At 38.9% G+C, this 14,833-nt stretch overlaps 2 protein-coding genes across 6 annotated transcripts in view; one reads left to right on the forward strand and one right to left on the reverse strand.

The window, feature by feature from the left end:
* Positions 1–2,357: 2,357 nt before the first annotated feature.
* On the forward strand, positions 2,358–14,534 carry BFAR (bifunctional apoptosis regulator). 5 transcript variants are annotated; one of them, XM_050968907.1, is made up of 8 exons: positions 2,358–2,415; positions 3,721–4,056; positions 4,898–5,099; positions 5,459–5,622; positions 7,818–7,962; positions 8,420–8,590; positions 12,827–13,029; positions 14,105–14,534. In XM_050968907.1, the coding sequence occupies exons 2-8, from the start codon at positions 3,776–3,778 to the stop codon at positions 14,295–14,297; spliced, it is 1,359 nt and encodes a 452-aa protein (XP_050824864.1). In that variant the 5' UTR covers positions 2,358–2,415; positions 3,721–3,775; the 3' UTR covers positions 14,298–14,534. The 5 variants fall into 5 exon arrangements, with proteins under 5 accessions (XP_050824864.1, XP_050824865.1, XP_050824867.1 ...); XM_050968908.1 differs by lacking the exon at positions 2,358–2,415 and adding an exon at positions 2,442–2,662; XM_050968910.1 differs by lacking the exons at positions 2,358–2,415; positions 14,105–14,534 and adding exons at positions 2,691–2,893; positions 10,156–10,195 and having other exon boundaries at positions 12,827–12,919.
* LOC127058654 (phospholipase A2-like) overlaps positions 7,004–14,833 on the reverse strand; it is a 34,989-nt gene continuing 27,159 nt past the window's right edge. The window contains exon 5 of the mRNA XM_050968912.1: positions 7,004–7,267. Within this exon, the coding sequence (XP_050824869.1) occupies positions 7,219–7,267 (49 nt within the window). The 3' untranslated portion in view covers positions 7,004–7,218. The remainder of the gene's footprint in view (positions 7,268–14,833) is intronic.

The following is a 14,833-nucleotide window of genomic DNA, read 5'->3' on the forward strand; positions in this document are numbered from 1 at the left end:
GTCTCCTCTTTTCCAAGCTGAAAAGTCCTTGCCTCTTTAATGTCTCCTCTTATGGAACCCATTCCAAATCCTTAATCATTTTAGTTGCCCTTCTCTGAATCTTTTCTAGTGCCAGTATATCTTTTTTGAGATGAGGAGACCACATTTGTACACAGTATTCAAGATGTGGGCGTACCATCTATTTGCCTATCTGTTTGCCCACCTATTAGAGAAGGACTGAGATAGATAAGGTTTGTTTAGTGTAGGAATTCTAGCTCTTATGGGATTTCATTTTTCATTTCTATGAGGTGGTGAGAGAGAAGGAAGTACTGTTACTGTGATTCTATTATGTTGAATAGATAACTTTTACACTACTAATTTAACAGTCATTGGATAGCACTTTGTCATGGCTAGGTCTAGATTTTATCCCATGATTTAAAGTAGTAGCTCCAAATCCTGTTGCCCTTTTTTTCCCTGAGGATTTTTTTAAATTCTTCTACTACTGCTAATAGATATGCACAGGCACTGGCAACTGTGGGAGTGCTAGTGCAGCATTTTTACCACAATGTTGTAAATGTTCTAAACTTTCATCAACTTAGAAAAGAGATGACTAACGCATGGTCCACCTCCTCTCCCTTTCTGTGGGCTACATCTCTATGGCAATTGGTACCCTTGGAAAGTAATATTAAAGAGATTTTAACTCTCTTCAATGCATTGATCTTCTTTGGGGGGGAGGGAATCCTATTTCATTTTACTCTTCATTGTCTCGCCCTCTTCCCTCCATATCATTCCTTTTTCTCTCACTGACTCATCCATATGATTCTCTGCCATGTGTTGCTTTTTTTCCTCTGTTCTTGATATGCTTTACTGCAAGTTGGTCTCTTCTTCTGGTCTCAGGTAAAAAAGCTTTCCAGATGACTTACACTGGAGCAGTTTGACAAAGATAAGGCATTTTTTAAGAGACTCAAAAGGCCAGACTTTAGTCTCTCTCAACACTGGAAAAAAACAGAACTATGGTGGGATTGAAGGGGTATGTTCAGTGTTGTGGAAAGGAAAAGCCAGTAAGAAGTGTAAGGATCTCTTTAGACATATTCTGTAGAATTAAAAGCAAAATATTTTTTTCCAATTATAGTTTACTGTCATACAGCAAACTTTAATCTATGTTTAAATTAACATTATACCTCAGCAATAGATGTAAACTTCCTGATTAATTTAATCTTGCTGGAAACTTGAAAAATTAATTTGCTGTCAGTGTGGACAACTAAGATTTCAGTGCATGTGTTGAGCAGGTGGATGTTTCCTCTGAGGTGCTAGACCACGTTTCCGTTTCCCACTCTTGTGCAAATGTATCATATGGCAGATAACTGCCACCTTATATATTGAAGATGGCTATTACCTACAAGGCAGACATGTATTTTTCTAGTACTGTGTATGTTTGTGAAATACTTCTGTCATTTGGAAAGTGGGAAATCCCTCTTCATCCTTACTACAGGGACAGAGGAAGCTGGAGGAAACAAAGCATATAAGTATATACTTATATGCTTTGTTTCCTCCAGCTTCCTCTTCTCCATTGAGCCAAATCCATAACAATTCATAGCTGTCAAAATCTTTCCCTCCCATTTTTTAGTTTTCCCTTTGTTCTCTTCTTTTCTCCCTACAGCACAGTGTGTTAAACCTTTTCATTCTCACTGTGAAGGTATAGCTACAGTACAGGGACTGATAAACTGGGGGGAGGGGTCATGAGGTGGTTATGTGGGGGTAAGGGACTGATAGCCCCAAACGCAGCCATGCACAGTGAGCTGTCAGCCCCAAGCCGCTGTTAAATTAAATTACATTAAAAACCTGAATTTAATTTATGGGGCGGGGCGGGTGTTGCACTTAGAGGCTTGCTGTGTGAAAGGGGTCACCAATACAAAAAGTTTGAGAACCACTGCTATAGTAGAAAAACTACAGCTGCACTTGCACTGATATAGCCTGTAGATACTTACTACACCAGCGGTTGGCAACCTTTCAGAAGGTTTTTAGAAGATCTCTATCTATAAGTCTATAATATATAACTAAACTATTGTTGTATGTAAAGTAAATAAGGGTTTTAAAATGTTTAAGAAGCTTCATTTAAAATTAAATTAAAGTGCAGAGCCCCCTGGAAGACTGGCCAAGGCCTGGGCAGTGGGAGTGCCACTGAAAATCAGCTCGTGTGCCGCCTTCGACACACATTCCATAGGTTGCCTGCCCCTGTACTACACTATGGAAGGGGTTTGTCTGGTAAATCCATTTCTCTGGCGCCTCGGGGGACAATATGGGAGCTGTCCCCGCCGGCCTCCGGACTCGGGCGCTCATGTGAGCGCTCACGTGCCCGGCGGGGGAGGAGGGTTGTTTCCGGAAGTGCTCGGGACTCCGGCCGGGCTGGGGCGGGGATGGAGATCATCAGGAGCAGTGAGTGAGGGCGGGATGCGCGCGCCGGTTTCCCAGGACCTGGCCTCACCGTTCTCCTCCTGGGCCGCTTCCCAGGCGGGCCCCGAGAGCGTCCTCGGTGCTGTAGCCGGCCCGTTCGCGTAGGAGTCGGGGCTGCACGTGTCCCCCCCAGGAGGCTCCTGGTTCCGAGGCGGGGGGAATCCCCGCGAGAGGGCGCCAGGCAGGGCAGGCTCAGCCCAGCCGCCCCCGAGGGAGGGGCCGTGGAGCGGTAGGTGGGCTGCGTGCCGCTGCCTCACAGGGGTCGGGGCGCCACGCGTGGGCTGTGCCGCGGTACGTGGCTGAGCTGTGACCTCCGGCCCGCTATCTGCGCCCCGAAGCCCGGCCCTTGTGTTGGTGCCTGAGGCCCTGCGCTGACGCCCATGTCCGTTTGCCGCTATCGAGGCAGCAAATGAAGAAAACTTGAAGAGCACCTGAAAAAATAAAATGTGAAAGATGACTGGTAATCTGAACAATGTGTTTGATCTGACTCCAAACGCCCTAAATAGATCTGAGTGCCTGATCTTCCCACTACACTTTACCTCAATAGAATAGGTCTTCTGAAATGATGAGACTGTAGAAAATTAAAATCGCTGTTTTTGCTGGGGAGATATGTGCCCCTTTGCACTGTGACCATCTAATGTTAGGGAAGCTAATTGGGCCCCTATTCTGCAGTGAAGTCTATGCTAGCCAGCCCTTGCACAGAGCTACATTGATTTTATGGAGTCTGCCTCTGTAGGAGGCTGGGGACTCTACATGGGAATGTGCAGGGCAAGAATGGGCAGAGGAAATTTGATCATAGTATACCACATGTGATAATAGTATACCACATTTTGAGGTTAAACTTTTTAAGTGTTGCTTAGTGTGGTGATTTGATTAAATACATAGTTTGCTAAAATAAAACAAACTCACCTTTGGTCTTGTCTTGGCAAGTGCTTACAGATATTTGTTGTGGTGTTGGTTATTTTGTATCTGATTATAAATGAAGGGCAAGAAAATGACAAGGACTTAGGGTTTCAGCTATTTTAGTTGGGTACATCCAGAGTCTGCTTTTAATTGTAGTCTGTACTGGATATATATAACTGAGAGAAGGTAGAACGTGATGCTACATCTGCTAGAATTGGTACTCTAGCAAAATGATGATAAAAAATTTGGTGAATTTGAGCTAAAACATTGAGGATATAACATTACATGTCACATGGAAAATTTGGTCATTGTATTAATGCTGTTTCTAATACTTCCTTAGGTTTTGTTAAAGAGAAAATAATTGCCTTTTTCATTGTTTTGCAGAATTAATAATGCCTCACATGATCTAAAGACTTGGAGTGTGCTTTCTGGCGATCTGATGCACAAAGGGAAAATGGAGGAAGATGTGAAGTTACAGAGAGAGAATGAGAAGTTGAAAGTTAAAGCAGATGCTTCTCCTGAGATCAGCCGTCTGATTTCAGTTAGTGAGTTCTCTTGCCACTGCTGTTATGATATTCTGGTGAATCCCACCACCTTGAACTGTGGTCATAGTTTCTGTCGACATTGCCTAGCCTTGTGGTGGGTATCCTCTAAGAAGAATGAGTGTCCAGAATGCAGAGAAAAGTGGGAAGGATTCCCCAAGGTCAACATCCTCCTCAGGTGATTGTAATGCATCTATTTGGTCTTTCTAAAAGCAAAGACACATACATACTTTGTTGCTTGTTTTTTGCTATATACTTTTAAAACCACTCCGTAATCAGAGCTTGTTTGCAGTCTCTCACAATATGTAATTGTTCTGAACTGTTCAAGTAATCACTTCTGTCTTTTGGAGTGGATCTCTGAATTTTCTTTTTCAGATTTTTTTTTTAAATGCCTTAAGTTTTTCCCCCTCACTTTTCATAGTTCTTAACAACATATCACAACTAGAAATAATTATAATTTTGAATGATCAGTGGTATTAATGCGAGTACTGTTTTAGTTCCTTGGAATAAATTCTAATCTCATTACAGCACAGTGCTAGAAGTATTGATTGGTTAAGTACTTGCAGGTGTTTTGAGTTACATACAACCTCTTTTATTGCATTTTTTAAGAAAGCAATTTTCTGAGCTGTGTACACAATATTCAGTTAAATAGTCTACACTGTTGATTTTAGCCTTTACTGTTGGACTTGGCCACTGTTATTGAATAACAACCTATTAGCTGTCTTTCAGAAGTACTAAGGTGTATCCTGACTATATAAATTTAGAATAGTGGTTATTGTATAAACTTCAGTTTTTCTTGTCACATATTTCTTTATAGTGAACCTTAAATTTAATGTCTGTACAAAAACCTTTTATTCAACTTTTAACTAATGTTGATTGCCTAAACCTCCTTTCACTCAAAACTTAATATGTAACTAATAAGCTGTAAAATACACTTTGCAGCTGAGTCCTAGTTCTCGGTGCTGTAGACTTGGATAGACTCAGTGAAATATTGTAGTGACTGATATGTGTTTCTCCAGGGATGCTATTGAAAAGCTATTTCCTGATGACATTGAACAGAGAAAAGAAGACATTCAGCAAAACAGTGATGTAGCTCACAGCCTTGAAGCCTTCCAAAAACATGGAAATGATCAGACTTTCTCACCTCCAAATGTGAGAAGAATTAATCCTCAAGGAGGGGGTTTTTTCTCTGGAGTTCTGACAGCTTTAACTTGTGTGGCAGTAAGTTTCGTACCCATGCATTTTCCAGATAAACATGGAAAACCATCTTGATGGTTTTAAATCATTGACAAACACCATCAGCATTTAATTTAAGCGCTCCAGAAAAGTAAAGACAAATATATATATTTGGGGGGGGGAGTGGTGGAGTTGGTGTTCAACTATAGATTTCAGTGCCAACTGTGGATGGAAAATAAATGGGGGTGGGCGATGTTGACAACTTGGAGATTTTACTCAAATTTGTATTTGTAGTGGTATTTGAATGTACCCCATCAAACCTGCAAGACTTTCAAACATTTGATCCAGACTTAGTCAATGATGTTTATACTACATTCCAAAAGGATCTGTTGGCTGTTTTGTAGGTGGTTTTGCTTGGGTATCATTGGAGCAGCAGAGAATATGAAGATGATCTTCTTGTCCACAAACCTGTTGCTAAATGGACTCCTGAAGAGGTGATTCTTTGGCTAGAACAGCTGGGTCCTTGGGCTTCCCTGTACAGAGAGAGATTTTTATTAGTGAATGGAAGGTGAGAAAAATACAATCTCAAACTGACAAGAACAGCCATAATAGAACCATTTCATTGGATAGGCTTCCTTTTGCATACTATATATTTAATGAAATGTCAAGATCGTGTTTCTCAGGTGATCAAACATTCTGGTACCAAAGGATGTTTCAACCCTCAATTTAATTGACATAATTCTAATAATGGGTGTTAATACTAATGTGATTTTTTTCTTTGTTTTACAGTTTTGATAGCTTATAGTCAGAAAAGATTTATGAGTAAAATGTTACTAGGTCTCTAGAACAGGGATTTGGACAGTTACCGAATGACCCAGATCCTGGAGTTAAAGGCTTAGCAACATCCAGATCATGGGGTTGCATCCCTTACCATTTTGGCTAATAGTCATTGATGGACCTATTCTCCATGAATTTATCTCATTCACTTTTGAACCCAGTTATAATTTCAGTCTTCACAACATCCCCTGGCATCAGGTTCCACAGTTAACTGTGCATCATGTGAAGAACTTCCTATTGTTTTAAACCTGCTGTTTATTAATTTATTATGTGAAAGGGTACATAACACTACTTATTCACATTCTTCAAACCATTCATGATTTTATAGACCTCAATCATATCCCCCCTTTTCCAAGCTGAACAGTCCCAATCTCTTTAACTTCTCCTCATATGGAAGCTGTTCCATACCCTTAATCATTTTTGTTGCCCTTCTCTGTACCTCTTTTTTGAGACAGGATGACCAGAACTGCACACAGTATTCAAGGTGTGTGCTTACCATGGATTTACATAGTGGCATTATATTTTCTGTCTTATTCTATTCCTTTCCTAACAGCTCCTAACATCATTAGCTTTTTTGACTGCTGCTGCACACTGACTTGCTCCTCCCCTACGTACCTTCTAGTTTTCCTCTGTCTGGAAGTATTTTCTCTGGACTCCCCTCCCCTCCCCCACTCTTCCTCCTAACTTGATGCTCCAGCAGATGATAACTCTTCCATCCTAAATTGATACACAACCAGTTAAAATTACAGAACAGATTTCTTTTCATGAAACCCAGATTTAAAACAAGATCCTATCTAAGTGTAGTGGCTTATTCATAGATTCATAGACTCTAGGACTGGAAGGGACCTCGAGAGGTCATCGAGTCCAGTCCCCTGCCCTCATGGCAGGACCAAATACTGTCTAGACCATCCCTGATAGACATTTATCTAACCTACTCTTAAATATCTCCAGAGATGGAGATTTCACAATCTCCCTAGGCAATTTATTCCAGTGTTTAACTACCCTGACAGGAACTTTTTCCTAATGTCCAACCTAAATCTCCCTTGCTGCAGTTTAAGCCTGTTGCTTCTTGTTCTATCATTAGAGGCTAAGGTGAACAAGTTTTCTCCCTCCTCCTGATGACACCCTTTTAGATACCTGAAAACTGCTACCATGTCCCCTCTCAGTCTTCTCTTCTCCAAACTAAATAAACCCAGTTCTTTCAGCCTTCCTTCATAGGTCATGTTCTCAAGACCTTTAATCATTCTTGTTGCTCTTCTCTGGAGAAGGTATAGCAGGGGTAGGCAACCTCTGGCACAGGTGCCGAAGGTGGCACACGAGCTGATTTTCAGTGGCACTCACAGTGCCCGCGTCCTGGCCACTGGTCTGCGGGGGCTCTGTATTTTAATATAATTGTAAATGAAGTTTCTTAAACATTTTAAAAACCTTATTTACTTTACATACAACAATAGTTTAGTTATAAACTTACAGAAAGAGACCGTCTAAAAACGTTAAAATGTATGACTGGCACACGAAACCTTAAATTAGAGTGAATAAATGAAGACTCAGCACACCACTTCTGAAAGGTTGCCGACCCCTGTCTTATAGCATGGTGTTAGTTATAGTTATTGTGTGAGCATAGCTCTAGGAATAAAAAGCAAGCTATGTTGGCGTGCCTGGCTTAAAACTTGTTTGTTTCCCAAATGTGGGGACAAAACGAGTAAGGGAAGATTTTAATTCAAGCTTGTCAATGATAAGACCATAAAAGGTACTTTATAGGATCTGGGGGCTTTTAGTGTGTTTAAAAGTGTATGGTATGGGACATAATTTCTAAAGGTGATATCTTGGTGATTCAGTATCTAGTTACTATGTTAGAATTAAAATAGTGTCTGTTACGGAAAAGGTGAGCTGTCAGTATTTACCCTTCTGAAATATTTTATTTTGTAGGCTTCTACTAACAATAACAGACGAAGATTTCACAAAAACTCCTTATCATATAGAGAACAGTAGCCATAGAAAAGCCATCATAATGGAATTGGAACGTGTGAAAACATTGGGAGTTAAACCACCACAGAACCTTTGGGAATACAAGGTAAATTTTATAAAGTAGTGAAGCATGTCACTTAGAATAGATATTTTCAAGACTATTTAGGCGACTACAAAGAAACGTCTAATTCTTTAGAATGGGATCAATAAGTGTCTGTCTGAATACAGTGCAAGGAATAACATGCAAATAAAATCTCTCAAAGGTGAATGAAAAACAGGATTCCTGTGACTGGTATGGCAATGGATGCAACTGTAAAAGGTACTGTTGCATATTGCACAACAAAAGCCCAGAAAATCATAAAGTTCAGAAGAAATCAAGGCAGGGAAGTAGTCTGTATGCAAACTGTTAAGTTTAAAAACTAATGACTTGATTTCTGTCGCATGTCAATGCTAAATGCTTTTCAGCGATGACTGCGTAAAGCAAAATAAACATACTTCAGAAAAGTCTAAAGCTGATTTCTCATAATAGTATGTCTCACTGTTAACCTTCTGATTCATTTCAGGCAGTAAATCCAGGAAAGTCACTGTTCCTACTATATGCACTAAAGAGCTCTCCAAGACTCAGTATGTTATATCTATACTTGTTTGATTACACAGAAATATTTCTACCGTTCATCTACACAGTATGCCCTGTGCAAGAAGATGAATATGAAGATACTATCACAAAACTATTAGTAAGTGTGTAAAACATTTATCATTGTGCCAATCACTTTAAATTAAGCATTTGTATTTAAAATTTACTTTTCAAATATGCATAGCACGTTGCTTATCATTCTTATAATAGCTTTAAAAAAAAACAACTTCCCTGCTAAGTAAGCTTCATCCTCAAGCTTACTGTATAGGGTTTTGATAGTGTAACAGCTATTAAAGTTGCCCAGCACTTCCAGTTTATAACTCCCTGTTCTTTATTGGTTACTGTTTGGCAGTTTTAGACATGCAGGTTTAAAAAAAAAAAAATCATGTTTCATCTTGGCCTCAGATTGACTTAAAAAATATATTAGCACTGCATGAAATAGCAGTATCATGGGAAAAAATAGCATTTCACCATGTAATTAAATATTGTTCCATAAAATATTTGAGGGGGGCAGAACTGAAACTGCATGGGCAACTCCAGCACAGGCACTTCCTAACTTTTGAATGCCTGACTCTGCAAACTGAACACTTGTGTTTTTTTTTTTTAACATTTGTTTCCATGTGTAGCTTGTGTATTAATCAATGGTAAATGAGACTAGACATACCAAGCAATTCCTTGCCCAGAAATGGAAAGGCATTCCATTCCATCTGTTCATATGGACTTCTATATTTAAGGGCAAATCTTGTGAAAGCAAATAATGACAATGTCTAGTTAAATTATGTATATTACTAATTAGATTTCTGAAGTCTTGCACTTTTAAAATATCTCTTCACTTGGCTTTTCTTTTTTCATTTGCATTTGACATCTTAGATTACTTAAAACAATTGTTTCATATTTAGGCTTTACTGCTTAAATGTTTGGGAGTCCGTTTTAAAAACTGACATTCCTTTGAAAAACTTTCCATTAGAGCTTAAAGAAAAATATTCTACTGGTCTTGGAATATGTGTAAACTTGTTCTTACAAAATATAAATATTAGTCTGAATTGGAGTAATCCATTGTAATTTATGAGGGCACTCCAGTAATATGCATGTATTTTAAAGATCAGTTTTGTGTTAACTACAGTCTCTTCTTTTAACACATGTGGCTTGCACTTTAAAAGAAATTTCATATGAAGATTCCTGTGTATTTTTCTAAATAACTAATTACTTTAAAAACATATATTTACCTAGCATACTGGATAAAATCTATTTAATGACTCTAAGGAATGAGGTGGTAGCTTTCACGTTTTTTGTCCAAAACCATTTTATTTATAATAAAGCTTGTAGTGGCAAGAACCACTCCTTAGTTAATGTTGTCTTCTGGCTGGAAACACAATTCCACTTTACTTCTGTGTCCCTTCCCCCCTCCTTTAAATCCTCAAATGTCGTCCGCTTCAAATTTGGCCTGTGAGCACCTTTTTCTGCTACCAAATTTTGAAACCGTTCAGACAAGCTGTTAAGATAAATGCCTATTCACACCTGAAAATACTTACTACTTCCCCACTCTCTGATAAAGCCTGCTGCTGCCAGCTAATGTAGTTTAATTCTGTAGCAACTTTGAAGGTTCAAGACTTGGTTACTGATCTATTTCTTCCCATAACCCCTATTCAACCCTCTGTATTCAAGCCAGACTCTTCCTCCTCCGTGCTGCCTGGGCCCCACCAGGGTGAGTACTGAGGGCACAGGAAAGACACTGGGTCTGTCTTGTCTTGTCTTGTCTTTTTTTTTTCCTGGAGATGGAAGATATAACTGCCAGCTTCAGGAGATATACCAGAGCTAGTGCGCTAAAAATAGAAGTGTAGCCTGAGCTGCACATGTGGCAAAAGGACTTGTTGCCCCTTGTTCATGTTTAGGGTCTCAGAGGGGATTGTAGTGGGGGAGCCAGCCCCTCATGTTGCTGTACCTACATTTCTATTGTTAGGGGATCAACTCAACCAGAAATTAAACATAGCAGTATAGGCATACACTAAGTCTGTGCTCAGTTAAGAGCAGAAGCTGCAGGCAAGTCATTCCTAGTCCTTGCAGCCCGGGGATGGAGCATGCTCCAATACAGAAGGAATATTTGGAGAACTTGGTCCCCAGACCACAAGAAGCCTTTTCTGCGTGTGTAAATAGCAATTGTTCAGAGGCTTGTAGCTTAGCCAAACAGATTTTCTTGGGGATGATAAACAGCACTTCTGTGATGCCAGGGTGTCCGTGATGTCAGATTTCAGGTTCTTGCTCCAAAATATGAAGATGATAGAGCTTTTCACTGAAAGGACTTATAGGTTTTGAGTTGTGGTGTGTGTGTGTGTGTTTGTTTAAACATTGGTAAAAAAAACTTAATTTTTTCCTAACCTTATCCTTGAAAATGGCTGAACCTTTTCAGTCTTAAGCAGTGACCTAAACAGAAAATAGCCCAACTTAAACCATTAGGATTGGTAAGTTTGAAAGAAGATGGTTTTCAGTTCCTTCCTATCTTTAACCATAGATTTCACTGTCCCCACCTATAATATTGATAACCTAAATATGTGGCCCAAGCTGAAGAAATGCTGACCACCTGCAGCTCCCATTGACTTGGGCAGCAGTTGTGGGTGCCCATCTTTGAAAATCACTTATTTTATTAACCTAAATATTAATTTAGGTGCCTAACTATAGGCTCCCATATTTGAGACTGTTGACCTGTAATCCCATGTGGATGGGAAAGGATGGATTTCACAGGGAAGGAGTCACCTAAACTCTGCTGAGGCAGGTGTCACTGTGCAATTCTTAACTGTCTTCAGTTTCTGAGAAACTTTTAAGACTGAGAATATAATATCAGTCCTTAATTCTAAATCAATACATCCAATAAAATAGGCATAAAGAGAAGAAAGGAGGTTTGAATCATTACAGGGGCAAAAATTGAGGCTTGTATTAGGATTCAATATTGATATGGAAAATGAGAATAAACCCTCATGATTTCAGGACATGAACCGATTTCTGGCACTAGTTATGAAAAAAGTTTCCTTAAGGGCAAGTTTATTTTTGTAACTGCCTATCGAAGGCTTTCTTACTCCTTCCTTTGAAACATTTGTTGCTGGCCACTACTAGAAACTAGACTGTGAAATAGATGGATCATTTGTAGACATGCCAAACCTATGGGGGAAAAATGCAGTAATTGGGCTTGTTTTTCGCTTAATTGGCTTGTGATTGCTTGTTGGCAAGTTTTTTGGCTTGTTGGGCTTGCAGCTTGTTGCTTTGATCAGCTCCCGGCAAGCGGGGGGTGGGGGAGGGAGGCAGTGGCAAGCGGGGAGAGAGTCAGGAGTGCACAGCATGCCCAGCGCAGTACCAGGCCTGGACCATACTACACAGTTAAATCGATTTAAACAGCATTAAATCGATTTAACTCTGTACCCGTCCACACTACAAGGCACTTTAAATCGATTTTAAGGGCTCTTAAAATCGATTTCTGTACTCCTCCCCAATGAGAGGAGTAACCCTAAAATCGATATTACTATATCGATTTAGTGTTAGTGTGGACGGAAATCAAAGTTATTGGTCTCATTCCTTTAACGTAGCTACCCAGAGTGCACCGCTCCGGAAATCGATGGTAGCCTAGGACCATGGACGCACACCACCGAATTAATGTGCCCTAGTGTGGACGCATAAAATTGATTTTATATCAGTTTTATAAAACGGGTTTTAGTAATTTCGATTTTATGCTGTAGTGTAAACATAGCCCCAGACTGCACGCCGGGGGGAATCTAGTCACATAGAGTGTTGAGGTTCTTGTTTTGGGATTGGCTTGTTTGGCCTTGTTTTGAAATGGGATTAACCTGATTTTTGGTTTATTGTGAAAGTTAGGGTGCTTATTTACCATGTGACAGTTGGCAACTGTGATCATTTGTCTAATCCGATATGGCAGTTCCTGTGCACAGCTGTATATTTTTAAGATTGACTTTCCTGGATTTAAAATGTCAGTGTCTTTTCTATAATCTTGTGTTTTTAAACTCTTAAATTGCTTGCACATCTACTCAATCATTAATTCCAGTATAATGAAGACTTTATTTATTTTTTTAAACACTTCAGTGATTAGTACTCATTGAAAGGAATCTCACCCATATCTGCCTCTGGTGCTTGTTTGTAGAGTATACTTAACTTATTTGCATCCTCACTTAAAAATTTGTATGATGGAAATTTTAAATTTCCATTTTAACTAGCTAGCAAAACTTTAGTGAAGCAAAGGTACTTTACCTTTCATTGCTTTATGGCTTTTCCTTCAGGAAACTGAACTAGTATGTAATTAATTTGACCATGGATTTTAATTTTTTCCCCTTAGGACCTTAAGGATCCTACTTGGAAACAGTGGAGAGAATTCATTGTTAAGTACTCATTTTTGCCATATCAGTTAATAGCTGAATTTGCTTGGGATTGGTTGGAGATACACTATTGGACATCACGATTTATAATTGTTAATGCCATGTTGCTCTCTGTTCTGGAGTTATTCTTCTTGTGGAGGCTCTGGTCAAGAAGGGAACTGAAGTAAGTCTTGCTCAGATTGTTTCCATTTTTTATGGTTGCTATTGAAGATTGGGGGAGGGGGGCAGGGATAAATGGTGACAACTGGTTATTTTCATAATTTGATCATTAAAATGACCATGTTAAAACAGCACCATCAAGATGAGTATTAGATGAATCTGCCCACAGAATCGATGTATACCACAGTTGGTGAATAATGTAATTGATAATTTACTTAGGGACATTTGTGTGACTTTTAATCAGTACTTCTGTTGATTCTGAATACTAGAACTATACAGTGTTTTCACCTCTCTTAGCCAGAAGGCCGAGAAGCGATGCTTCCCATAAATTAGCTAGTGTTAATTCTCCAGGAAAAAGCTTCAAGTTTCTGTTATGGCAATCTTAATGTAAGGAGTGTATGCTAAAGATCCAATGCAAATTAAGACAGTCTAATTGGCTTGGAAATTCAGTATAGTACAATAGTTCTTGGAAGATGTTTACTTACAAAGAATTGCTATTTTTTCTCAAATTTAGATTACTGGTATTTATTAAGGCTTTACTTAAGACATTCATCACCTGTTACAGAATGCGAATAATTACTGTTTACCAAGCATATTCTAGTTTGTCTTCCAAAATGAATGGAATCAATATTGCTTTATTAGAATAGAAATGAGCAGTTGTTAGTGTCTACCTTCATGCTGTGCTTGGAGGGGATGGGAAAAAAGAGGGTTAATGTTTTGACAAGATGTTTTTTGTTCTCTTTCTACTAATGGAGGGCAGAGTAGGCTTTGTGGAGAACAATCTGCATAATTTTTTTTCTCCATTTAAGCAATTATCTTAACTTGCTATAAACTACTGAATTCTTGTGGCTCAGTAGCAGTATTTTATCTGAGTAGGTCAGGACAGGAGCTACCCCTGCAAGGCATCTATTGGAACCGTAGGATGCAATTGGTGAGAATGCAGTAGACTAGGTGTCATCTCACTGATTGAATTAATGTTGTAATAATTACTCACAGGTATTTTTCTTCATTCGTTTTAATAGCGATGTCTAGAATACCTTTTCTATAGAGAGATGATTCTCTTGCTCTTTTTTTTCCAGGACTATTCCTCAAAGAATGTGGAGCCATTTCTGGAAAGTGTCAACCCAGGGTCTTTTTGTTGCTGTCTTTTGGCCCATTATTCCTCAGTTTGTCTGCAACTGTCTGTTTTACTGGGCCTTGTACTTTAACCCAATTATAAATATTGATCTTGTGGTAAAAGAAGTACGACGTCTAGAAACACAAGTGCTGTGATTTGACATTGAATCTTTTTCTTAGGAATTGAATACCTAAGCTGTCCAAATGTCTGAAGTCAGACATCTGAAAGGAAAACACATTGCTTTCTTTGCTTGCTTCCTTTGTGGTGAATGGGAAAAAATGCTCATTTTGTTAATTTAAAAAAAAATTGCCTTGAGGTAAGTGCATTTTGAAGCAATAGGTACCATAACCCTAAAGGTAGGCTTTGTTTTATGTACCATAAATAAGAAGGATATTGTATTCTTGAATGGGCCTTGTACATTTGTTGTAGTCATTCTATTCGATTTTTGGCTAACTATAAAAATCAGACTGTAATACTAATCTTGTGAAATCTGGCTAATACCAAGCTATTAGGGCCTGTCCACTCAATACCTTCTTAACAGTTAAAACTGAATGCTGTGCTATTTTGTAACTTAACATTTCCTGACTGTTGTATATTATCCAAAAATTGCCAGAAGGGAGCTTTTGGACAATCTCTTTAATTGGTTTAATATTGAAAATAATTGAGGCTTTTTTATTCATCTTGACATGCT

This window comes from Gopherus flavomarginatus, chromosome 9 (assembly GCF_025201925.1).
Source record: "Gopherus flavomarginatus isolate rGopFla2 chromosome 9, rGopFla2.mat.asm, whole genome shotgun sequence".
In the NCBI taxonomy this organism is placed as follows: Eukaryota; Metazoa; Chordata; order Testudines; family Testudinidae; genus Gopherus; species Gopherus flavomarginatus.